The 26,854-nt window shown below is 43.2% G+C and overlaps 1 protein-coding gene across 1 annotated transcript in view; it reads right to left on the minus strand.

The window, feature by feature from the left end:
- Positions 1–26,854, minus strand: part of LOC142814099 (uncharacterized) — a 210,692-nt gene that overhangs the window by 129,749 nt on the left and 54,089 nt on the right. The window contains exon 3 of the mRNA XM_075892038.1: positions 9,030–9,140. Within this exon, the coding sequence (XP_075748153.1) occupies positions 9,030–9,140 (111 nt within the window). The remainder of the gene's footprint in view (positions 1–9,029; positions 9,141–26,854) is intronic.

Here is a 26,854-nt window from a genome sequence, read left to right on the forward strand (position 1 = left end):
CGGCACAATGGTGGTGTCCACGCTTCTGGAGAATCGACCAACCAGATGTCTTTACCACGTGTGATATCCACACATGCGTCACAGCTGCATATTTCTTTGTCTCAGAGCTTCGAGCGGTCGTCGCTCTCCCCACTCTCACGGAAGCAGCAGCATCATAAAACCATTCAGTATCCCAAAAGCAGACATGTGGTTTTCATGGCAGCCAATGTGATGAACAGCCTTCGATTCGTTGTATTACAATAACATAAACGTTGGGTTCGTAGTGTACTACTGAACAATTATTCTTAGTTTACAGGAATATTACACCGACAAGAAGTTATTCGTCTTATTTATGGCATAATGTTTATACCGTTTTTCTAGGTTAAGGCCACGATGAGACCATTTAGTCAACAGTGCGCAGAATCGTCAGACTGTCGACGTTGCCACTGCATTCGCATTTTCGTATAGACTGACACGCCACGCCCGTAAGACTTTTTTCAGCCTTTTTTTTTTGCGGGCCCCGCCGCGGTGGTCTAGTGGCTAAGGTACTCGGCTGCTAACCCGCAGGGCGCGGGTTCGAATCCCGGTTGCGGCGGCTGCATTTCCGATGGAGACGTAAATGTTGTAGGCCCGTGTGCTCAGATTTGGGTGCACGTTAAAGAACCCCAGGTGGTCTAAATTTCCTGAGCCCTCCACTACGGCGTCTCTCATAATCATATAGTGGTTTTGGGACGTTAAACCCCAAATATCAATCAATCAAGCCTTTTTTGCGGCTGTGTGAATGGTGCTTGAGAATGACTCAGGCTGGTGATTCCAGTCTCGGGAAGTTATAGGAAAGCATGAAATGAAGAAGTTGTGTCCCATGGTGCAAGGCTGCTGCCCTACGTGGATTCGGTCAATGTGGCAATAATAACACTTCTCTTATTTTAAATCTTTTACGATCCTTACCATGTCTTTTCTCATCCAACTGTCGTCTTACGACACCAGTTGTCGTTTTAAAAAAAGAGTACTTGATCAAGGTGAACAAAAAGACTGTCCTTGCAAACACGAGCTGGACTGCAACGTATTGAACCCCGGTGCCTATATTCTTCCGAGTGCATGCAATACGTGGCAGCCGTTCTCAATGTGTCCACCGAGTGGACATGTTCACTTCGCTGGAGCGCATTCGGTTACTCGAAAAACTGGTTAGTAGGGACATTTTGGCACTTTTCACCGCGCTGACGCATCGAACCCGCAACCACATTTGCACCGTAAAAAGAAAGAAAGTGGACTAAAGGTAAAGTAACAGGACAATTAAACAAGCTTGACGAATCCCGCCGTGGTGGTCTAGTGGCCAGGGTACTCGGCTGCTGACCCGCAGGTTGCGAGATTGAATCCCGGCTGTGGCGGCTGCATTTCCGATGGAGGCGACAATGTAGTAAGCTCGTGTGCTCAGATTTGGGTACACGTTAAAGAACCCCAGGTGGTCGAAATTTCCGGAGCCCTCCGCTATGTCGTGTCTCATAATCATATGGTGGTTTTGGGATGTTAAACACCACATATCCTTCAATCAATAAAAACAAACTTGACAAGTCTGAACCTGCGTGTGAACGAGTTCAGGTGTTTGGGAACAATGCAGGGAATGAGTACCGCCCTTCCAAATGTGCTGAGTGAGCGGCCGCGTCAAACCTAATTCAAGGGCTTACGTGTTCAGTTTATGCATGACCTCCGAGACATGCGTCCCAGGGTGGAACTCTGTAGACAGCTTTAGTTGTGGTCCTTCTAAATTTGTGTGGAGAGTTTTGACACCTTCGTGGCGCTAAAATGTCGTTGCGAATGAATAACAGGAAACAGAAGGCACACTACTCGCTGAGCTTTAGCCAATCAGTGAAGGCCGAAGTGGGCAGTCCATATGGTGGACACATCAAAAATCGCTCCTCGGGATACCACTTACGAAGGTTTCTTTTTTGCTGTTGTTTTATTTGTAGACCATGAAAGTCAACCTTTCGGCAATGCAGGTGCGTATAGCGTTATGCAACTCTCGTGGTTTCTTTGTTAGATCGAAGCCTTCTTACTTTTTATTTGGCGGCACGCTACTATTTATATCAGGCTGCTATGTCTATGGCACTAAAGCGGGAACTCGGTCGTCTACTCGACGAGGAGCTTCCGAACTATTGTGCAGTAGCGTATGAGTTATGTGTCTTCATGCGAGCCGGTTGTGAGGCGTGAGGAAAGCGCCATTCACTGAGTCGGCACTTTCCTCTGTGGCAAGCATCATTTTCGGAATAGCAGGCTTAAGTTTGTTTTTTTTCTAGAATGAAGGATACGTGTTATGAGGTCGGAGCGCGGGAGTCTCTCAAAACAGGAATGAGCTGTCCAAACAGCAAGTGCGCAATAGACGGAAAAGCATGGATGCCATTGCTCATCTGGCAAGGCATTCGATCGAGCAGCATTCCCCGGCTAGAACCCCACTTAACGGTTACCTGCCTGCCGATGGTCTTCGCGTTTCATCCTGGGCTCGCTGCCCTACGACAGCACGCCTTTGGAAACCTCTCGCAAAGTACTGCACAAATAAGAAGCACAACTAAACTAGAGAGACTCAGGAAGGAACGTAGCGCCACTGCAGTTCACGAAATGAACTGATCGTCGACCGCACGCGGGTAACCACACTTCAGCGCCCACGACCAATGACAGCGTCGTTTCCCCAAAAGGTTTCCCCAAAAGTTGCGATAGGCGTTCATCCGAAGAGAGGATCTATACAGCCTTATCGGAGGGGAGCGATGGAACATGGGGACGCGAGAAGCGCCTGAAACGACTATGGCCAACGCACCAAATTCGCACTTTCTAATGGAGCGTGAACAGAGGGGTGCGAATGAGGGAAGGGGGTGATTGTGAGCTTATAAAGGGAAAGAGTGACGCTCGCACTCTTTTGTTAGGAGGGACCAGCGTAACGACGCCTGGAGGAGGCACTTTTATTTGTTTCTTGTTCTTTGGCGCCCCGGCATCAGCACGTTGCCAAGCGCCTGCATCGTCGGTGACCAACAGCACAACAAGACCAAGAAAATCGTGCGCCCCTTCTGTCCCGCGCAGTATCACGACCAGAAAGTGTGATGTGACCGTCAAGTTTGTCCAGCATAGTCACGCTCTCGGAGTTACCAAGTGCACGTGTCGGAAATAGGTAATATCATTGGGCTCCCTTTCATTTACGGCTGGCCGCATTTACTCCTATTCATCACGAAGACCTCTAGCCTATGTGCAGCTGCCCATATACGTTGCGTAACTGCGCAATAAACAGACGGGAACACACAAAAAAGAAAGCAAAAACAGACAAAGACTGTCTGAGAACTTTCAACGAAGGCTTTATTTAAAAACGACAGCTATAAAGGACAAGAAATTCAAACTGCAGGCAGCGGGAAGGGTGGAGTAACCAATTGCGAGGAGGACCAAGATCAGAAGGAACCGATCACACATTACCCATGGCACGTCCATCACACGATAGCGAGATTGCTTTTACGCAAGACTCAGATTATTTGTGTATGTGCGCGGCCTCAATAAGTTCGCGCGTTTTTTAGGGGCGAAGCTCCTTATAGCGGCACCCATTCGTCCCTCGAAGCCGTTGTAGGTTGTAACAAGTATAACATTTTAACCTCCAACGTGGTGCCAGTGAGAGATTTCTTCTGTGCGTTGTTGAACAATAAAAAATAGGGCTCAATGTACATGCCAATGGCTGCTAATGGACAATGAAAGACAGGAACATTCGGCTTTTAGTTAACGCGCACGCTGCAATCCTCATTAGCAGCCATTGGCATGTACATTGAGCACTATCTGACAAGAAAGGGTTGCTACGTTATACTCGCTTGGTGTAACCTCCTTAGTTTTGGAAAGGTTTAGCGAGCGTTGAGCCGCAGTGCTATGAATACAATGAACTAGTATATACCATGAACTCGAGGTGGTTAAAGGTGGGAAGTAGATACGAAGCGCAAGCCGTAAGAAAGTAAACGCCGAATTCTCCTGTCTCTCATTTCTCATTAGCAGCCATTGGCATGTAAATTGAGCCCTATCTGACAGGAAAAGGCTGCTACGTTATACTCGCTGGGAGTAACCTCCTTGGTTTTAGAAAGGTTTAGCGAGCGTTGGGCCGCAGTGCCATGAATACAGTGAACTAGTATATACCATGAACTCGAAGTTGTTAAAGGTGGGAAGTAGACCCGAAGCGCAAGCCGTAAGAAAGTGTGCGTGTGCCACCTCTCGTTTAGTCCTTGGAATGTCCGCTGGATGGTGGTGCTTCTATATGGGGAATATATGTGATGAAAAGATGCGAGATGGTAGTACTTGGAGTGTTGAATAGATGGACGAACAGACACACAGACAGATACATGGATGGACGCATGAACGGACGCAGGGGCGGATGCATGGACGAACGCAGGGACGGACGCATGCACGGACGGGCGGAATGATGAATGGACGGTCACAGAGACGGACGCATGGACGGACGGAACCAAGAACGAATGGACGGACTAATGCTTCGCCCCACTCTCCATCCTTCACTCCGTGAATATGCTGTCAATTATTTTTTATTTTTACGACGAAACAAAACCGAAGTGTATCAGAAAAGTTGATGCCCACACACATTTTTTGCAATGCTCTGTTAATGAAATACAGCTGGGCCATTTCTAAGATTTGATTGATATGTGAAGTTTAACGTCCCAAAACCACCGTGTGTATATGGGAGACGCCGTAGTGGAAGGCTCTAGAAAATTATACCACTTGGGATTCTTTAACGTGCACCCAGATCTGAGAACACGGGCCTACTTTTCATCCACTTTGAGTTTTTCACATCTGTTACAACTAATACAATACACTTAATAAGGTACATTTAGCGTCTCACACAGCGAGTTTAGTGTGTGCCGCCATTTTTTAGGCACCACGTCACGCTATCTGTCACAAGCATGACGAAGCAACACCCAGATTTACCATGCAAGGTGACGCTCCGCAATTCAAACGCGAAACTTCCAAGCCTGAGTCCAGCTGTAAGCTTTCATGGTGCCTTTGCTCTCCTGGAGCGCTGTTTTCATGTGAAATACCGAGAAGACCTTCCTCGACAGTGAGGAATATCTACAGAACGTGCATTGCAGTCTCCGGAATCCACTTTATTACGTACGTTTACATCGTGATAGAAAGGAACGTGAACAAAGGGAAACGTGTATTTCGACTCAGTCGAACTGCGACATGCCTCCAGTGTGATAGTGCCAGTCAGAGCACGATTTTATAGTGCTATGGTGACACCGGCTGGCAGCACAGATTCGCCTAGCGACAGTCAAAGCTTCTCGCAGTTCGACTGAGTCAAAAGCCATTCTTTTCGGTGTTCAAGTTTCTTTGCATCGCGATAGTACACCATTATATTTGTACTCAGTGTTCGCATGCACGCATGAGTCGTAATATCTCCTATTATTGGCATGCGGCTTGCGAAAGAGTACGCCAATGATTTGGTACCGCATAATGCAGGCATACTGCACGCTAATTACTGCAGCAAAGTTAGATAACTGGCGTCGCGTTTGAGTACACGCAGTAAGTGTACTTACTCGTATACTTTTAGTGGGCTCATAGTTTTTCCTGTTGATTGCGATTATTCACTGGTGGGGGGGAGCTTGACGTTTTTAGTTGCGATATAAATCTGTGCAATCTGGAAACGGCGCACTGCCATGATTCCCGCGGCTTGTGGTGATCTTCACAGACATTGTTAAGGAATATCTTTTTTTTTGCGTTGATTCCGTTTGCATCCAAAAATGACGCAGCGGTGCTAAGGTGACTTCTTGTATGCGGGAGCAGCGTGGGCGCTTCCTCGTACTCTAAAGTCCCACAGACGCCGCTTCCCACGTGAACTTGGCGAAAAGCATACAGGCCTTGGCATTTCAGAACAAAATGGCTGTCCGGGTGCAAGACTATGCGCCGGGAGACTATAGGCACCTGGGTGCAAGATAGGTGGGCTTTGATCTGTCCCTTTTTTTTCTATTCAATTCTCTAATTGCAGGCATGAGATACAGAAATACCAAAACTGCTTTCTCGGCTTCATCATCGGCTGGTTTTTATTAATTTCGTGTCAAATAAAGAGACAAGCGAATCGAAAATATTCCCTCCTTTCTTCATAAAGGCACGCTTAGTGGGACGCTTGCTGTCGAAAACAAGTTGCTGTAGAACAAAAACTCAACAAAATCAAGTCACTCATTTTGGTAATAAGGTTGACTTGAAGACGATGCGTAAATACCAAGTGGTACTGATTGATTGATATGTGGGGTTTAACGTCCCAAAACCACTATATGATTATGAGAGACGCCGTATTGGAGGGCTCCGGAAATTTAGACCACCTGGGGTTCTTTAACGTGCACCCAAATCTGAGCACACGGGCCTCCAACATTTATACCAAGTGGTACACTAGTCACCATCAGGTCCCGACTTCTTATGCACTCTGATGCTCCTTGATGACACCTAATCTCGGCAGGTATTAAAGCGAACAGCTGAGGAGCTTCATGACGAAGTATATAGCGTTTAAGCAAAAGATATCCGAGCCATCTGTTCTCAACTGTTCAACGACGCTCTTATATTCTAGGGGTTTCCCGGGAGTATCAGTGTGAAAAAAACAAACTTATTCGTCCTAAAAAGGTGAGAAAAGTTGAAATCTAAAATGGGCTAAGCGAAAATTGAACAAAACAAACAAACGTGGAACGAGCAACTTTTATTCGATCGATCACACAATGCGTACTTAACACGAATGATACTGATTTGCATATTTAGCCCAAGTCAATCGAAATGTGTCCTACATAATTATTCAGCCGTGTTTCATCACACACCTTGAACAACTGTACAAAGAAACATTCCCGTGCATATCCTTGTTGACACCATAACTCAGCTTTATTACGCGTCTATGTTTGCGCGAACATACATCATTATGATCTTTACGTACGTAGCGATGACATCACGAAGCCCTGAGCGAACCCGAATGGACACATATTGGATTTATCTGGGTTCCTTCGACCCGTTGTCGGGAGTTGAATGCGGGACCACACGAAGAGGATGGGGCAGTTGTTTATTCTGCGGCCAACTATCGCACAGCGCATTGATGTGTTTCTACGCGCATCAGTCGATAACATTGGCGAGGTAAGAGGTGCGCAGCTGCCCTCACAAGAGCGCCATGGATGCATCTCTGAATGTTCAGTGGACCAGTCGATCTGACAAGCGTTTCGGTAATGCTATCAGTGCGCCATGGCTTTGTGGGCATTCAGAATGCTGATAATTAAGTCGTGCATTTTATCAACTACGTGAGCTTCATCAAAGTAGTCCATTGTCTTCTTGGTCAGCGAATAGACATTCGCACTACAGGCACCTTAGTGGTAGACTCTTCATTATTTAGATAACTTGATTGAATATCCTACCTGCAAAATTGCCCCCACACTTCTTTTTATGTTTTTTTACTAGCAACCGAGTGAAAAATTGTAGCTGTCATAAGGAAATGTTAGTGTTTCTGTTTGTTTTTTTTTCGTCAACGATTAATAAAAATTCTTTCACACATCGACTTGAATGTCCCAGTTTCAGCGATGACTTATCGAAATATCAACAATGGACGTTTTAATGGAGTTGGCAGATCATTATTGCTCTTCTCTTTTGTGTCATTGAAATTTACTTGTTCTATTTTATTCTGCAATTGTGCCCATTTGCTCCAAATGGATGTAGGCTTGACGATTATGGACAACTTCTAAGAATCACTTCTTTGCGTTTTCGATCCCGAATCGAATGCGGTCTAGTGTTTTTATATGTTCAATATCAACTAGAGGGCCGTTTTTGAATTCAAATGCTAAAAACAATGTCGACCATGCAAAAGTGAAAAACTCTCACAACAGCAAAATTATCGCTGTCTCGTAACTTGCATCAAAATATTTTTCTCTCTTCACTGGCATATGCTATTTACGCTTAAAAAGTTCATCAGAGAAATGAGAAACTTTTAGCACTTAAAACAGTGCAACACAGTGGTGCCGCAGTATTAGTGAGAATGTTGAGAAAAGGAATGTTCCGTCAATTTCTCGAAGTAGGAGAGATGCACTCATTTCCTCGAAGGACATGAAAAATGTTGACCAATGGAGAGTCTGCCTTTCTTCATTCATACTGAAATATGTAAATTCTGACAACATGAAAAGCCGACTGTTAATAGCACTCACTGCATGATCAATTGGTTCATTACTTGAGTGCGAAACGTGTGTCCTCTATTCATGATCATCTATTTCGCATCGCACGCTTCGTAGCTAGCTATTGATAACGCTCATGAATAAACTTAGACTGACACTGTTAGAAAAAAAAACAGAAGTAAACAAAAGAAAACGCTCCGCAATATAGTCACAAAACATAGCTAAAATTTCTCAAATTTTGCAGCCAGCCAAAATGGCACCTGAAACTTTAATGCGCCGGTGCCTTATTTATTTTATAATAGCATCAAACTTCCATGTGTGTCCGTAGCTTTAAGTTGTACTCACACAATATTCAGCCAAGTTCTGCAGATATCACCACGGCCAATTCCTAAAATATTTTAATTAAGCAGACACCATCGAGATGTTGCGTATCATCATATGTTTCACCTTGTTTCGAGTATTTTGCACAAAAGCCCGACTAGACAATATCATCAGCCTCGTGAAAGTACTTCCGATGATGCCACTAAACTCGAGAAAGTAATCTAAATGAGTTCCCGCTAGAACATTTGGCATGTTCTAATAACTAGGCGTGGATCCTACATAATTTAATGTGCTTCTTGTTTACATAGTAGTTACCCTTTGAAATACTAAAATCTATTGCAAGTACATCACATTCTACGGGGAAGTACTAAGATGAACGCCAAGGGCAGGAATATTGTTACGTTCGCTTCCGACTACGACTCTTCTATCATGAACGATGGTACCCCAAAATATTTGTGGGGTCTCACGTATGGCAGTTGCCTTGACCTGTCATTGGTGTTGCGGTGCTTCTCTCACAAAGTTAAATGGGTTTGCGACATTGAGACTCATGGGAGTGATCACATACCCACCTACGTGAAGATCGGTGGTAGAAAAACTTTCTCTTCCGGTGTTGTAATTGGCACTGACTGGTCGACGTTTACATCACGTGATGAAGACGCCTGCCAAGAAGGCCTTGCCTGCAGCCTGGAAAATATCATCGCGGAAGTTATGCAAGTTTCCAAATACAAATTATCATTCTCGTCTAAAATAACACAGTTCGACATCGAACTGGAAAGATTAAGAGCTATACGTAGGCGTGCTGAACGTCGTTACAGACGCACAAAATCAATTTACAACCTGAGGGAAGCAAGACGGCTTCAGAAAAAGATTCAACGACGCATTAACAAGCTAGAAAGTGAACGCTGGAATGCATTCTGTGAATATCTAGACCCTCATAAACCGCTGTCATATATATTTAAAGAACAGTTCGTGATCTTCGCTCCTCTCCACAACAACGGCACCCTTTTTAAGCGTTGGCACTCCATCATGAAAAGGCAGAGCTCGAGGTGGCTGAAGAATTTTGCACGAAAGTTGCCGAGAATATTATGAACGAGAGCATCAACGCCGTGATCGTTCCTGAGACTCGATTACCAGAAATGGACATTCCATTCACCATGGAAGAACTGGAAGGTGCGTTAGTCGCCTCTAAGCGCATGTCATCGCCATGTCGTGATGGTATTACTTATAGTGCGTTGGGACATCCTGGACAAAAAGCCAGAAGGGAACTTTAACATGCTTTAACAACTCCAAGCTCAGCGGCAGTGTTCCCCGAGAATGGCAAATAAGTTAATACCACTTCCGAAATCGGGAAAATCACCATTGGGCTTGACAGCGTATCGCCCTATTGCCCTTGCAAGCTGCCTCGGAAAAATGATGGAAAGAATGGTTCTATTTCGTATCAAGTGGTACTTGAAACAATGCACCAACTATCTTTCCTGCATGACAGGCTTCCGTCGGGGTCGCTCCTCCACCGACTGTGTCCTTGACTTATCGACATTTGTTCAGCAAGAAAAAAGTCACAAGCGTACATCAGTGGCACTCTTTCTTGCGAGAAGGGTGCATATGACAATGTAGCTCACGATGCCATCCTCACTTCTTCCGCAGCAATAGCCATTAGTGGACGAATGTTTCAATGGATAAAAGAATATATAGCTGGCAGGGGTTTTTTGTGCAAACAGATGAGGGTAAAACTACTGAACATTACGCCTACGGCGGAGTACCTCAAGGAGGTGTTTTAAGCCCCACCTTTTTCAATGTTGCCCTCATTGGTCTGGTGGAGGTTCTGTCATAGTCGGTGTGCCTATCCATATACGCCGATAATATTTGCCTCTGGAGTGCTGCAGTTACTCGCCCTCAGGTGCGTGCGCGCATACAGCGGGCAGCAACCCTCACAACAGCGTACCTTCAGAAACAAGACCTGACTATACCACTGTGAAGTGCGCGTTGATTGCGATTACACGCAAACTAATGACGCCATACTCTGTTTACATCAATAGGCAGAGTGTTGAATATCCACAGACACATCGTTTCGTGGGCATAATTATCGACAGAAGTCTTTTGTGGAGCCCGCATTGTGTGTACTTATGGGGGGTTATAAAAGGGAAAAAAAGGAGAAAAGTGAGCCCCATAACTGTCTGCATCTGGTGCGAACCCTCAACAGTAGCTCACAAGGGATGGGGTTAAGGAGAGATTAAAAGGATAGGATTAAAAGGTATATATATAGAGAGAGATGCGCAGGGACAGCGAGCGATGGAAGTAAACAGAAGATAGGAAAGATTAAACACGGTCGCAAGAGTCTGAGGACGGGGCACCACTGGCGAGAGCTCTTGTCGGCAACATGAGATGGCGTAGGGCTAATCCGGTCGTCCAGCGCTACACTGCTGTCGTCGTCGGCGACCGACGTCAGGAGGTGGCGTAGGACTAACCTAGTCGGCCAGAGCTGCACTGTCGTCGTAGATCGCGGAGGCACAACCCGTCAGCACGGAATCCAGCGAGCGAGTCCGCATTGTGCGTACTTGAAAAAGAGACTGCTATCTATTGTGCATATGATGGAATTCATGCGAGGGAAAGCACGGGGAACATCTGTGGCCTCCAAGCTACAGTTGTAGAGGGCCCTACTTCTGGATCTATTGTGATACAGCTTGCCGGTTCGGACGAACACTTGTATATCCAATACTCATTCATTGGAGAGTTTGCAAGCTCAGGCACTGCGTATCTGCCTAAGACTGCCCTGATGCGCTTCTACATATGCCACAATCGTGCTTGATTGACATATGGAGTTTAACGTCTCAAAACCACCATACGACTATGAGAGACACCGTAGTGGAGGGCTCCGAAAATTTCGACCACCTGGGGTTCTTTAACATGCACCCAAATCTGGGCACACCACAATCTTGCTTGCAAAGGACCATCCAGTCAGGACATATAGAGTTGTGGATTGCCTCAGAGCGCACATTCGACATGCTAGCCGTGTCCCCGATCACCACTTGGCCCTTCTACCTTTCGAAAGACCACGTGCTACGTTTTCAGACGTCATAACCAAACACGTAAACAGCATTCCATCAGGATGTACGCCAGCTACGCGAATTGCACGTCCCTTGTGGTGCCTTGACCAGCCGCAGGTACGTCTAGAAATTCCTGGTATCAAAAAAAAGCAATCACTCCAAAGTAGCATTGAAGCAAGCAACACTGCTAATATTATGTGAGTTATACTTAGACCGAACGCAGATATACACTGATGGGTTGGTCTTGTCCAGCAGCTCATCAGGTGCCGCTGTAATTCCGGCTGCAGCAATGACAATCAAATTGAAGTTGTCGCATATGACTACATCTACGGCATCAGAGATTTCTGCTATAAGAACCGCTTTACAATATCTCGTTCAAGAGCGTCCATGAAAATGGGTCATATTTTGTGATTCGAAGGCAGCACTTCAGGGTTTCCAGTTTGCCATGCATAAGAGGAATCATGAACAATTGGTACATGTAATAAGACATTGCCAGAATCAAGCTCTAGAACGAGGGCATGATAATATAAATCAATGGCTGGCTGGACATAACGGTATTACTGGAAATCAATTAGCCCGCTCATCCCATGAAGGAACACGTGTGGTCCCGATTCTTGTATCAAGGACTCATGCAGCAAGACAACTTTTCTTGCTGGCTCGAGATCTTATACGCGCGTTCTGGTCGTCGTCTACCAGCTTTTAAAGTTGTCAGTTTTATGGACTGAATCATTCGCTCAAGATACAGCTACCATCACAACTTTCCCGCTCCGATGCGACACTGTTATGGCACCTTTGGTTGGGTGCTGCTTTCACAAATGTGTACTTCTTTCGCATCGGTACGGCAGACACCTCTACATGGGACTCCTGTGGAACTAAAGAAACCATCGAACACGTCCTGTGCAACTGCGCTTGCTACGACACAAAGCGATGCCAGCTCCGGATGGTTTTGAACCAACTGTCTAGACCATTCTCTGCGCAGAAAATTCTGGGACCTTAGGCGCCTGCCTCAACTGCGCAGAAAGCGACTAAAGCACTCCTACATTACTTGAAGACAATAAACCTGACTGACCGCATGTAGACTGTGTGTGCTCCCCAGAGTGTGCTCGTGATCGTGTGTACCTTTCTTATCTCTCAGTCTCTGCAGCCTCTTTTCTCCCCTTCATCCCTTTCCCAGTGCAGGGTAGCAAACCGGGTGTGTGTCTGGTTAACCTCCCTGTCTTTCCTTGCATCTTTATCTTTCTCTCTCTCTTTATATTGCAAGTACTTTAATTTCTGGCATCCTCAGTTGGTGTCATATCAGCTTAATTTTGATTCGAGCACTTACACGACAGCCACCACTGCCTATAACAGTCTGATTTGTAGTGACACGACGTGGTTATCACATGTACTTTTTTCAGTCTTTATACTAACAATTAAATAATATCGCATTTTCATTGGGGAGCACTCTAATGCCTCTGTATTTCATATAAATTCCGTGCAGCTAGAAACTATTCAAAAGTTTTTTTCAGAATTTGAAAGATTGCAAACAACGATAAAGCGACGATACGCTTAAAATTATGTCCCCGATTAATAAACTAATGTGGTCGAAACCACATTTTATTCTCCTACTAAAGCATACGCTGTAATATATCATGGTCACTTCACATCAAAAGGACAATTCTTTTTTTTATTATTTTTGACGTTTATTATTTTTGACTTTACCATGGAAACTGTTAAGAGAAAATCTGGGGCTATGAATTCAGACACGAAAGCTTCTTGTGCAGATAGCAGACCCAGAAGCACTCGGAGCAATACTAGTCTTGCCACAGAAGCCCACCATTGGCTACAAGAACGGTAAGATTCGTGTATCAAATGACATACCGCTTGGACATGTGAATCAGACATGGGTTGATTGTAGTATACATCTCATGTTCGTCGCACCAGAGGCGGAACTGTCTGAAGCATAAATAAGTGGTGCGTTGTACGTCGCACGTTTTGCGAACATCGGCTCGAGTAGTTGCTCGCATTTCAAGCACTTGATAGCGAAGGCTCAAATACGAATACAACTAAATATCTACCAGGAAGTCAACGCATGCCCAGCAATCTGGAACATCGCTAGTGTTGCAAAGCCGACCCCCAAGGGTAAGCGCTTGGCATAACGCTATGGGGAGCTTTTAAAAAAAATGATTACCGAACAATGCCTAATTTTCGCTGTTTGCACTTCAGGCGCTTGATGATGACAACGTTCTTATGATGTACAACGCGATTAATCTTACTTGGCAGGCTGTTTTTTTCCCAAGACACTTTTGTGTAAGTATTGAAAGTGCGTAGGGTGATTTTAAAAAGCTAATTGTAGCGCAACAATAAGATATTCCCTAATTACACTCTAGTAACATGACATGCACGGTAGAATAACCTGTTTTTGTGTTCACAATTTCGTGGGATTATGTTGCGTGTATTTTTTTTCTGGAGAGCTTTCCCAAATCAAAAGTGCAGGAAAGCAACATTACAGGGGTAATTGAATTACCGGTCGGTAAATCGATCAGAAAGTGGATGTTGATGATGGTAAATCTTTCAACAAAAATCTGCAGATGCGATGTACATTATGTAAATGAAGCATCAGAAATTTCATAACTGTAATAAATATTATCACTAGTTCAACCATTTATTTAAACTTATGGGGGAAGATCTCAATGTAGAAGCACATATGTATACAGCACAGCTAGTGCCTCGATGTGAACAGTTACGATAAAATGGTAGATAACAATTTCATACCATTGGTTTGTACTGTTTATTGTTCTCATTGAGGAGAAGTACGATTTGATTACATTTATTAATTATATGTTATCTATGTGTTTAGTGATGTCACACGAAAAGTGTCAGAAATGGTTTACAGATCTGAAAGTATGAAATTCCAAAATTCGCTGTGGCATAACATGACTGCATGAAGAACACAACCGACAAGTCGTAACATGAAACTCATGACACGCATAATATGAATAGTATGATCTACATGACAAGCTTACTTTTTTATTTTTTATCAAGAATTAGCATGGGGCTTCATCATATTTGTGTGGCAGATACCCTTCCCTGATGATAAACGTTTTAGCATAGGCAGCACGGGATGTTCCAGTGTGCCACACACATTACGCCTAGCTTACACAGCTTTACTGGTAAAACAGACGCTTATGCTACACAGGCAACATGCTATGAAGAAATTATTAGTGTCCCCATTGTCCATTTTTACATAACTACATAACTTAGCATACATCTATGTGTTTTGTGAATTTTTGATTGCCCTATGTGACAAAAAAAAGCATTGTTATGTATCACACGCAGAATTTTTCAAAAGAAAAAAAGAAAGGAGCGCGTACGTTTTCCTTAATGCACATACGGTGTATACATCCTTGCTTGAAGTATAACTGCATGCAAACTAACAAAAAAGCATTCTTTAGCCAGCGCTCGAATATTGATAGAGGTAAGCTCCATAATTTACCTCGTATCAAAACGGGTTCTTTTTACCAAAATGCCACTATAAATCCACAATAATGAAGTTCATCGTGGTGTGTGCTCTGTTTGTGAATTTTCCTCAAATTTAACAAATTCACTTATATGCAGTTAGTGATATTTGCTTGTTGAAATTCGAATGTCGCTTAAGCGCGTGCAGTATATATGCTGCAAAGAATGAAAGTTTAAAGAAGCAGTGGTTAATCATTTCGTTAGTGTCGACTCAATTAGAAAAAAGACTCTGTAAAATTAGCAGAGAAGGAGAGGAGGCATAAGAGATAGAAAGCCCAAATGTAGCAAACCTATTTAAGCTAGCCAATATGTCCTACTCAGGGGAAAGGGATCGGGGAATTTGAAGGTTTGAGGGTAAAGAGGGAAAAGATAGGGACAGCCATTAACTTCTGTATAGTATAATGATGATTACAGTGACGACGACGACGACGACGACGACGACGATGATGATGATGATGATGATGATGATGATGATGATGAAAACTTTAATATGCTCTAGAAAAGACGCAGGGAAGACCCTGCGCCACCCCACTAGTTCCACTACAGGACCGTCAAGCCGAGCTTGGTGGCCCCTTCACGGGCACTCTGGACAGACAGGGTTTGATTGTTCAACTCAGGGCTGCGCAAGAGCGCTGCCCACCTATTCTCACTGAAGACGAAGCCGATGGCTTCAGATTCCCACAGTATGCGAAATCATTTGTAAATAACGACAATCACAGTTAGTCTAAAAGAAGCAGAAGAGCGGAAAAATCTTCTACTTTTCGCCATCTGTCATCAAAATAAATAAAGTGCATAAAAAGGTGATATTTGGAGAGGATGGGCTCCTTCAGCGGCGCTTGTACAGCAATGGGAATTACGGGAAGTACAGGCTTCTGAAATTGCTTTGGGTGAATCGTGTTCTTGAAATTCGCAGCGCTTGTTTGCCGAGTGTAAAACAAAGCTATATGAAGTTATATTTAAATTAAACTTCGTTTATTTTTTGTACATAAATTTTATCGCAAAAGGTTTTTGTAATTATGCGTTAAAAGCGAAGCATGGACAAATGTAACCATCAGGGTATGCACTGTTCAATCACTGCGTCCCAGATTTGGCATAAAGCTAAAATGAATGATTTCCTATCATTTGAAAAAAAAACATTCTTGTTTTACTTTTGTAAACACGCACTGTGTATTTATGAAAACAACAGTACAGTATTAAGTGAGAAACACTTAGCGTTTCGTGTGCTGCGACGCCAGGTGCGTTTGGCCTAGTGGCCTGCCACCGAACTACTTCTCAGTTTGTTGTGAAGTCAAGTCAGAGAAGCATGACCGTGTGATTACTTAGCTTTGCGGTCGTTATGTAGTCGATTTAAACAAGTTCTGGCATGACGCGCTTACTAAAAACGTGAAATCCATGTAATATTCTGTACTGGCATGAGACGCTACATCTATGCGCAGCGGTGAGTAGAAGACGCTTCGCTTAAACTGTTAACTACGACTCGAAAAGCTCTGAAGGCACTGCAAATCTCAGACCCAGAAGGGTTCAACCTCTTTGAACAACAAAGGCCCTGCTTCGGCGCTTTGCACTGCACCCCGCTATACCCGCGCTGCGGAAGAACGAAATTGAAACTGTAGAAAAGCCTTTATAGATATTTCACTAGTTAACACAATCTCATTTGAAGCCTGTACTTCCCATCATTCTCATCGATGTACACGATCGCAGTGCCAGACTCCGCCTTAAGTATTTTTGTATGAAACTCTAAGGGATGTGTAAAACGCACAAGCACAATGCGAAAGACAAAACATGTAACTAACGCACTAGTGTGACGCAGAAGGCCAAGCACATAACTGTGCCATCACCGAGTCAGATCACTCGTGGCCTCTGAGGTTATCTCCAAAAACGTTGTCGGAGCTAATCACAGTGGCCGCGCACTCTTAGGTGGCGTTGGCACGGCACCCTGATGTCAGCGGCCGTTCCAATGCTGGCTTTGAGGAGCCGTACCGATATAGTGCTGAGACTACCTAAACGCCCTCTGTCGGTGCTTGTTAGTTTCATAATGCCGCAATTCTATTCTCCGCCCGTGTACGGTGGCTCCGCCCCGACAAACCGAAAGCGCAAGTACTGAGAGAAGGTGTGTGAAATAAATGAGGCACGTCTGAAATCCTCTCACGATTTGCACCGGTAGCATACGTGGGTAAGTGCCTGGCATCCATCGACGCCGACCGATAGGTCATGGGTTCGACTCCCGGGTCTACCAAATCAGCGAAAAATTTTCTCCTGGCTTATTTCTTTGAATCCTGTTCGTGCAAACTTTAAAAGTGGCATGTCCGTGACGGAAGTGCATCAGTGAAACCTTTGCGGACCCCAGCATAAAGCATTTCGTGTTAAATAATGGTATCGAAAACGCATAATAACGCAATTTTCCCAACAATGTCAATGGTATAGCTTTCATAATCTGAAACAAAACTGTAAGTTGCTCGAGTATTGCAGTGGCGTGGTTAGAGCTTTTGAAACACTGAACCACGTGTGTACCAGACTCCAAGGCCTGTTTCTTCTATGAAGGACCGATTATTCAGAATATCGAACACTGTGGAGGGTGTTTTCTATTCAAAACTTCCAACCTGCCTTTTCGCAAAAAAAAGTGGCAGATCGTAATCTTTCAGCCACAGTTTTCGCTAGTAGGGCTTTCGAAAGCTCTGCTATTATGCATAAAGGTTATGCTGTCATAGATAACACGCCAACTTGAAGACAGCACAAAAGTATTACTGCTGCTCGTGGCATGCCTGGGTGAATATCAGACGCAGATAAAAAGGCTACGTAGTTCAGTGTAACGTGACAGCAAACGCGAATATGAGGCTTGTGTCATCCTCGCCTAAGTCTGTTGGGAAGCAAGTTGTCTACTTTCCATCTCAGCAAATAGGACGCGTTTTGTGCTCCGAAGATGAATGCTCTGAATCCTCTACATTGCTATGGAAATTCACAGCATGCGAAAAAAAAGGTCTCCCAATTTATTCAGCAGACAGCATCCCACGTTCTTCTGACGAAGGAATGAAAGGCGATTTGAATTTTAATGCTGCAGTACCCAGCGTCACATGTCGACGCGCTGCAAGCCAAAAATTTAAAGCCAAATTGTGGCTTTCACGGAATCACATTACCGAGTTGCGAAAATCCTGGCAGCACGTTTCTACATTTGGCAATAAGAACGATACCATGCATTGCCCAACTCTTGCAAAAGACTGACGAAGAAACGTACAGCTTCTTGTTTCAGTAAGAGCACACGAGCATAAAAAAACGTTGGTTTATAACATAGCACGTAAGAACTCATAGGTTCCAGAAACAATAAAATAACCAAATGGCAAGCTCTAGATATAAAAAAAACGTACATGAGCTCGGGCATTACCGGTGCATATGCTCTTGCAAATTTACGAAGTAAGCTGCCACGAAGCCAAGCTAATGTTTCACTCAGAATCGACGATGAGATTGCTACGATGATGAAGTGCGAAGGTATTGAACTATCGCTGATGATGTGTATAGTATCCGAGAGATGTACCTGATGAAGTAGCAATGTTCTCACGCATCAATTTTGTCACCGAGCCACAGATAAGGAAAACTTGAAGTGAAGAAAAGAAAATATAACAGTAAGGATTTTCCGGCTATCTATCTATCTCTCTATCTATCTATCTATCTATCTATCTCTCTATCTATCTATCTATCTATCTATCTATCTATCTATCTATCTATCTATCTATCTATCTATCTATCTATCTATCAGTGAGTCCAGGTGAGTAATATTTTCTTGCGTCAGAGTCCGAGTGAGTTCGTTTCAAGAACATTTTCGTGAGTGTGAGTGCGAGTGAGTTCGGCGCATGGAAATTTTGGTGCGTCTGAGTTCGAGTAGGTGCAAAGCCCAGAATATCCTCTAGTGAGCCTGAGTGAGTTTCACTTTATTTTGCTGGTCTAAGGTGCCATATTTCAGCGTTACTATCAGCCTTACATGTATTCACGTTTATACTCATGTCTACCCACAGGTATTCAAAATAGTGTCTTTCGTACACCGTTTCTATATGTATTAATTACAGGCGTGAATTACATAGGGAAGTGTCTTCATTTCTACCCACCAACGCTTCCAAGAAATGTTTTGGGTATTATATCTTATGCTTTCAACTGCTCCAAAAGAAATTACAGCACTCAGAATTCGTTTTCTAAAACACTATGTCGAATAACACCAAGAAGAGCACCGATTACGTGAGATATCGGAGTTAAAAAGCATTAACACCACAGTCGAAGAAGCTCATTTTAGGCTGACGGACTCAAGTGTACACTCAATTTGACTCACTCAGACTGAGATCAAGCCATCAGTCTGAGTCTGAATGAGTCTCGGTGAGTAATGTTTTGGTGAGTTTGAGTCCGAGTGAGTTCGGCTGAAGGAAATTTTCGTATGTGAGCTCGAGTGAGTCCACAGCTAAAAACGTATTTCGAGAGTGAATCTGAGTGAGCTCCACAAGTTTTGCCAACCAATGGTCACAGGTGATTGACACTTAGTATCTACTCAGGAACGACGAGCACACACAAGGGCTTAACGCGTGAGCGTCAAGAAAAACCTCAGATCGGCAACGTTGACCCGACGAATTCAAAAAATAAATGTGAGAGTTACAGCAGGAATAGAACACAAGCATTTCGCGAGGCAATGAAGCATTCTACCACAGCGTCACGTCAGGTGACACAACTACTTTTCAAATAAGCACTAATGCTCGTAAAACATCAATTATGGTTGCCGTTCAGGTTAACCAATTTTATCCCACAATACTGCCTTAAAGTGGGGTTTATGCCGATTGCAGTTAGGTACCATGCGCTGAAGTTGATTTATGTAGCAGTGTCTAGGACTAGCATCCTCGCAAGCTCTAGTGCTTCATATCACTTTATTGTTTCTGGTGTTGTTAATACCCATATGTCTGTTGGTATCGTTGCGAAAATGCAAACAACTTTATATAAGAATCCATAAATCTTGAAAATATGTCTGTGCGTCCAGCATTTGCACATATAATTAGCGGTCTTTCATAACGTGTCACTCAATGAAAAAATTGCAACAGAGTACCCTACTCTGAGCATGCTTCGTATAACGTCGATTCCAGTGGTACGTGAAATCTGCCTTTTTTTTTCAACGAGTGAGCGGATATAATTGAGATGAACTGGCCGTCAAGACTCATTTCCGCATCAGCTTGGTGCTCTCCAAAAAAAAAAAAGAAGTGAGGAACCTCTCAATCGGGAACCCCTCACGCAAATGGTTATTCACTTTTCATCTCCTACACCACCTCAAGGGATTATACAGCTTACTCAGTAAACTTGTGACCCTATTTTTTAACTTGGACACTTTCAACACGTACGTACAGCCCTTGTGTTTTAAGACATCATGGCATTTTTTGATGCAAAAGTCCTGCCACTTCCTCTGGTGTTAATAACGCGAAGGCACATTTGCGTTTAAACCCATAGGCCAGTTACACGTAAAGCTCAAGGTGTCACACATAGATGCATTTGCAACTTTAGAGCGCTACATTCGTGTGATCTCTGCTGCGTCGCCCAATGGCTACAGCTTTACGGACAGCTCAGTGCAGCTCTGGAATGTGCATACGTGGTGCCTTTTTTCTTTTTTTTTCATCAGCCAATTGCAGAAATTGAAGCAAATTGTAGGATTGGGCTAGTTGGTAATCCATTATTAACCAAGTTGGTAATCCATTATCTCTTGCGTTCGTTGTCGAAAGTTTTTCGCGCTGAGAAGTATAATAATGCAGAAACTGAATCGGGGCTAAATTTTTTTGAGACGTAAAGCAAGTCTAAGCATATTTCACTTTCACAACATTTATAATAGGGCAAACTCTGACTGTAATGTGAACTCACAGAAGCATGTTTTAAATAAACCATTAGATAAATCTTCTTCTTCTTCATTCAGAATGAGCTTAATAAACTACCATTGTGTCAACAATCATGACAGAAACAACATGGCTACCACCAATGTGTTTTATTTATATTCCATTTGCATTGCTGTCGGGCTTTCGTTATGCAGTTACATTGTCTTCGGCGAGTTAGCACACACTAAAGACCATTACGACCCAGCGCAATACTCGAAAGTAGAGAACAAGAGGGCATTTTGTTTTTGTGCTTCATGCTGCTTTTGTATCGTCCGCTGTGTTTTCGGTCACAGTATAGTTTTGATTTATTCCAAGGACATAATCACACTAGCAAAATATTTTCGGATCAAACCCAATCATAGGGTCAATCATCGATTTTATTCAGTTTTACTTAATGTAGAATCTGCTATTTCAAAAAGGCCCTATATATTCTTGGGACGCATTTCCTTTCTGCTTGCTGCGAGAAATTGTCGAAGGGGTTGAGAACAGAATTTATAACATGGGAGCTCAAACCTCGCGTAATTTCCAGCACGATGTGAAAAAAATACAGGAAACTGTCAGAGGAAGTATCTTGAAACTGTATAGACTAAAAAAACCACGAAGTGGGCAATTGAAAATGGGAATGTAAGCCCTCATATATTTTCTCTTTTTGTTATTTTTTATGATAGAATAAACATGAAACGACAAAAGGCCTAACTCAGCAGCCATTTCCTCTAAAGGAGCAACAGCGGAAAAGCGGGGCTTGAATGGAAGTACGGGACAAATTGAACTAGGCGAGCAGTCGAGTAAGGTGAACATAGTGATTACGGCTGTTGATCATCTTACAAGAAGTATCCAAAAGCAAAATATTTTGTTGACATTTTTAACCACTAAAAAATTACAAATGATTGGAAGTGCATTGCACTTACGGATAGGAATACCACCGTAGGTTTACAAATGCAAATTAAAACACTTTACTTCAGAATCATTACCAGCCTCCCCGTAGTGCCAAATGGGGCTTAAAAGATGCTTCTTCAAGCACTACGAAAGTGCCGATGTTACAGCCCGAATTGATTGTGCGCTGACGCGGTCTTACCTGTTAGCTTAGCATCAACGTCGGTGTAAGTTGAACTTTTTTCTCCTGCCGTCAAGCAAAGGCACAAGGGAATAGAATTACACGCTCTTTGAAGGAAAGAGTAAACAAGCCGAGAAGACTGAACGGGAACTCCTCTTGATCTGCCGCGGCGGCATATCTTACTCAGGAGAGTTCACCATCTAAATCTTTCTCAATCTCTCTTCTTCAAGGAATTACGGTTTTTCTTTTATGTATAGCAGATCGGGCTTCCTATTTCCTTGAAATACGGCTTTGAAACGCACCCATCGACGATTTCACCAAAAAACAAAATTTGCAATCGCAATAAGGTTCGACCAACAGATCACGTTATACGAATAGAGAAGGCATTTCGCAATTCACCCTGCTTGATTATCTAATCATTACATGTATCGCAAACGCCATTGCTTGTTGGAATCAGATGTAAAATACACACATTGATTGATATGTGGGGTTTAACGTCCCAAAACCACTATATGATTATGAGAGACGCCGTAGTGGAGGGCTCCGGAAATTTCGACCACCTGGGGTTCTTTAACGTGCACCTAAATCTGAGCACACGGGCCTACAACATTTCCGCCTCCATCGGAAATGCAGCCGCCGCAGCCGGGATTCGAACCCGCGCCCTGCGGGTCAGCAGCCGAGTACCTTAGCCACTAGACCACTGCGGCGGGGCGGAAAATACACACATTCTTCTGTCCTCAAAGCGATGAAAGAAAATTGAGAGCTTCAGTATATTTAAGCACTGTTTCTGAGAAACACGGCCTATATGGAAGCACTTTTTGGCTACGCAGTTTTTTATTTTATTACAATGTTTTCGTGGTAACTTGTATAATTAAAGCGTCCTTGTATCGGATTCTCATGAATACGTAGAACTAATAAAACGAACAAAGTAAGTAACGAAACGTATAAGGCAATCTCGAATCCTTTTCTAAATGACAAGGGGACAATAGAACAGGTACTGTAAGCACACGTATGTTACGAACCACACACACACACAAAAACTGATGATAGAAAACGGGGGTGGGAGGAGCGGCTAAATAAAAACATGTTGGAAATGAGCGGCAAGAGTGAAAGATCAGTGAATACGCGTGCATATTTTACTCTCGGTTAGCACGCTGTGGCGAGAGAAGCAGCAGCTTCCGTTTCATTTATTTCCTCAACTTTTAACCATCGCTCGTAGCCACACGCGGACGCGGTATGGCGCACCCCGACCACAACTAGGAGCAAAACTTGACGACAGCAGGCGATGGAACTTGAGTCAGAAGATTTAATGCGTCAGCGAATACCCTGTAAAGCAGGGAGAGAGAAGAGAAAAACAAGCGTGCGTCGAAGCAATTAGTCGTCGGCACAGGCTCATTAATTTCTTTTTCTTTGCGAATTTAATTTTGTACGTTCTATTGATTGATAGTGCTAGAAAACGATCTATGTCAAGGAGGGTGGGGCGAGAGGGGGGGGGGGTTGTATTGCGAGAGAGCATGCTTTGTTATACCAGTGTAAGTAAGAGGTGATAACTAAGACCAGAGAATAAAATTAGTAAACAAATGAAAATTTAAAAAATTAACATGACGTTTGGTATAACGGCAGCGACGCTGTCGGGCCGCGAACATGCGAGCAATGGTTCGCAGACGAGATGAAAAATGCCCGGTGTCAGTGACGTCTGTCCTGCGAGCGAAGAGGCGTGGTGCCTATTTTCTCCGACACAGAGGGCCTTAAAAACGAGCCCCGTCACTCCTTACATTTCATCGTGGTGCTTTTGTAAAGGGTGGAAGATGCTATTCCAAGATCAGAGAGGCTAGGTATTGAGGTGTATACGTTAAGCGGCGTGGGTGTTCTTTGAACGTGATGTACAAACCAGTTTTAACCGAAGTGCAAATTGGAGTGATGATAGAGTTGTGGCTCCAAAAAAAAAAGTTCAAGACAATGCCACCTCTGGTACTGATCTTTCGTACCTTTGTAAACGAAAACCTCTAAATAACTAAAGAGAAGCTTGTTTAAAACAAAAGTGCGAATGATTAAAACTTATTGTTGAGGCTGAAAATTTATAGCAGCAAATAAAACTCATCATTATTTTTTTTATTTCTCTAACTTTGGATTCATGAGCTTTATGAGGAGGAGGTAGAAGAAGGAAAGGCAGGAAGGTTAACCAGTCGAGCGTCCGGTTTGCTATCCTACACCCGGGGGAAGGGGATCAAGGGATGAAAAGATAAAGATAGAAAGAGGAGAACATAGAAAACAAAAATAAGTGAACTACAACTACACTGCTGCGCTCTTAGTAGTAGACACAAGACTTCGAGTGTGGGAAGTTCCACCGTACGTCGTTGTACAACTGGTCCTTGTACATCGCAGATGGACGCAGCAGCAGAGTTCACAAGGGGCATATGTTATAGCGGAAATATGGCAAGAGGTACTCGAACAGCGTATCACTTGGCACGCACTTCATCTTCCTCTTTGCGCAGAGGCGGAGTCTTATGAGCTTTAAAGTACTATTGCAGGTCTTATGTATTTCCATCATAGTGAGGCCAAGAGCTGTCTACATTTCAGGTACAGTGGTTACGATTCTCGAATGCTAAATCGAATGTCGCGGATTCGATCCTTAGTGTGGAAACCTCGTTTCAATGGATACTAAATGCTAGAGGCCCTTGTAGAGTGCGTTTTCCGTACACGTTGGGATCACCAGATGGTCAAAATTTCTGAAGCCCAAAACCCAGATTTTATTATATTATTATTATTATTATTATTATTATTATTATTATTATTATTATTATTATTATTATTATTATTATTATTATTATTATTATTATTATTATTATTATTATTATTATTATTATTATTATTATTATTATTATTATTATTATTATTATTATTATTATTATTATTATTATTATTATTATTATTATTATTATTATTATTATTACGAAGGGTTTATTTTTTGAAGCAGACTGCCGTGGACCCGTTCGTTAAAGAAGAAGAGGATTGAAGTAGGAAAAAGAAGAAGTGGTTGAGGAATAGGAATAAGTGGCAGACGACGCCCGTCTTTCCTAAGTTATGCAACTGTGCTATTTATTTAGTCCAGCACCACTACATCTTTGAAGTCAGTTAACACAAAATGCTCATCTTATAAAGAAGCATTTATAAATCGTAATTCAATCAAATGAGTTGTATACAGTTCAATGGAGCTAACTGCAGGAATCCTTGTTAGGCAAAGATGTATTGAATTAAAAACTCATGCTATTGCATACATAGGCTAAGCAAAAGAAAAACAAACAAGGCTTAACAAGGCACTGAATCTGCTACCATAGACTATCAACCTAAACGGACAAAAAGATTAGCAGAAAGCTGCTCCCACCCTAACGCGTGGTCGGTCGGTCGGTCTTATACACAAGCATGTATACACGCAAGCATAAATATTTCAGTACAAAACACTTATGTTTGTACATAATACAATTCCATAAAACCTTTTTGTAATCGACAAAACATACTTTGCGAACTCACTGCTACGAAGGGGGGCGCTCTCCGTTCAAGTAATAATTCCTCTTTTTGAAAAATGCACTATGAGCATTGATAATGCCCTCTGAATATCAGAGTTTATCGGATAAATCAAAATTGACAAAATCTTTACCGGAGGGCGTTCAACGGGTATTCATCGATTATTCGAAAAGCGTGGAGCTGTATGAATAATCTTTCCAAGCAATGCCTAGGTCACATGGTGTGCAATGTACATATATATGTTAATTCATAATTCAGGTTCCGTAAAGTGCACGTTTAAAACAAGTTGGCCCAGTAGAGGTGTTCAACCAGTGCCAAAAAGCTGCATGTTAAGTAGAGCATGTACAAATATAAAAATGCAGTAACGTGAAAAAAGCGCTGCAAGTTCCCGAGTGCAAAATGCGCAAAATATGAGGAAAATGGCTAGCGCATTCAGATGCCCCCGGCAATTTGTAACTAAAACGTACACTACAGGAGCCACCGCGCAAAACTGGACTCAGTTGCACAGAATCATCTACGCTGCTATAGGTATCACTTGTCATGGCATAACAGCTACTTCAAGCCACCACTCTACAAGGCATACTCCGACAAGGACTCGGCAATCATAAACAAACCTTCGTTGAATGCTGTTAGCTTCCTGCCTCGCTGCGGGCCCTCCAAAACTCTCTTCAATAAGTCGAACAAAGTTACGTTAATAGTTTCTTAAATTATTTGACAAACATTCCTGTACCTAAGGCACAGCTTTGTAGGTGTCCTACGTGTCTGCAGGAAACCTGTGTCTGCAGAAAAAAAATCCTCGTAAAAAAGAAATTTCCCAACTTTTATGTCTGTGTCTTGGTACCAGGTCTATAGCCAATTTTTTTCCTTTTTTGGGGGGGGAGGGGGGCAGTGACTATGGTGACGGGGCCCGTCAGCGTAGTTCTACTGTTATATGGTGAGAGGGCCTGTCACCGTATAATGCAATAGTAAAAATGAGCGCGCCCGCTGCAGTAAGTTTGTCGCTTTAGACGAGACCACCATGCGTCGTGGTAGCGTAGTGGGTTGACGCGCAGCTGGGGAAGTGGTCGCGCCACTGGTGGTCAGTTTAAATTCTCGATTTGTTATAATTTTTTTCTTTTCTTTATTTCAGGGTAATGCGTAGGATGACGTTACTGCTCTGAAGGAGTCATAATTTTTCTTTTCTGCTAGAAAATGATGCCGCTGTCTGTGGCAGTTGTTAGACAGCCCTACCATGTGGATTTCATGGCGCAGTATGGTTGGTGTCCGACATCGGTTCGAATCGCGCTCTTTTTTTCTTTATTTGCTGCTCTCGGTACTGTTTTAAGTATTGTTACTTGTTTTTAAATGATAATCGCGTTTATTCTTCGGTGTTAACTATCAGCCTTTTTTTTA

Source organism: Rhipicephalus microplus, chromosome 4, assembly GCF_043290135.1.
Source record: "Rhipicephalus microplus isolate Deutch F79 chromosome 4, USDA_Rmic, whole genome shotgun sequence".
Classification (NCBI taxonomy): Eukaryota; Metazoa; Arthropoda; class Arachnida; order Ixodida; family Ixodidae; genus Rhipicephalus; species Rhipicephalus microplus.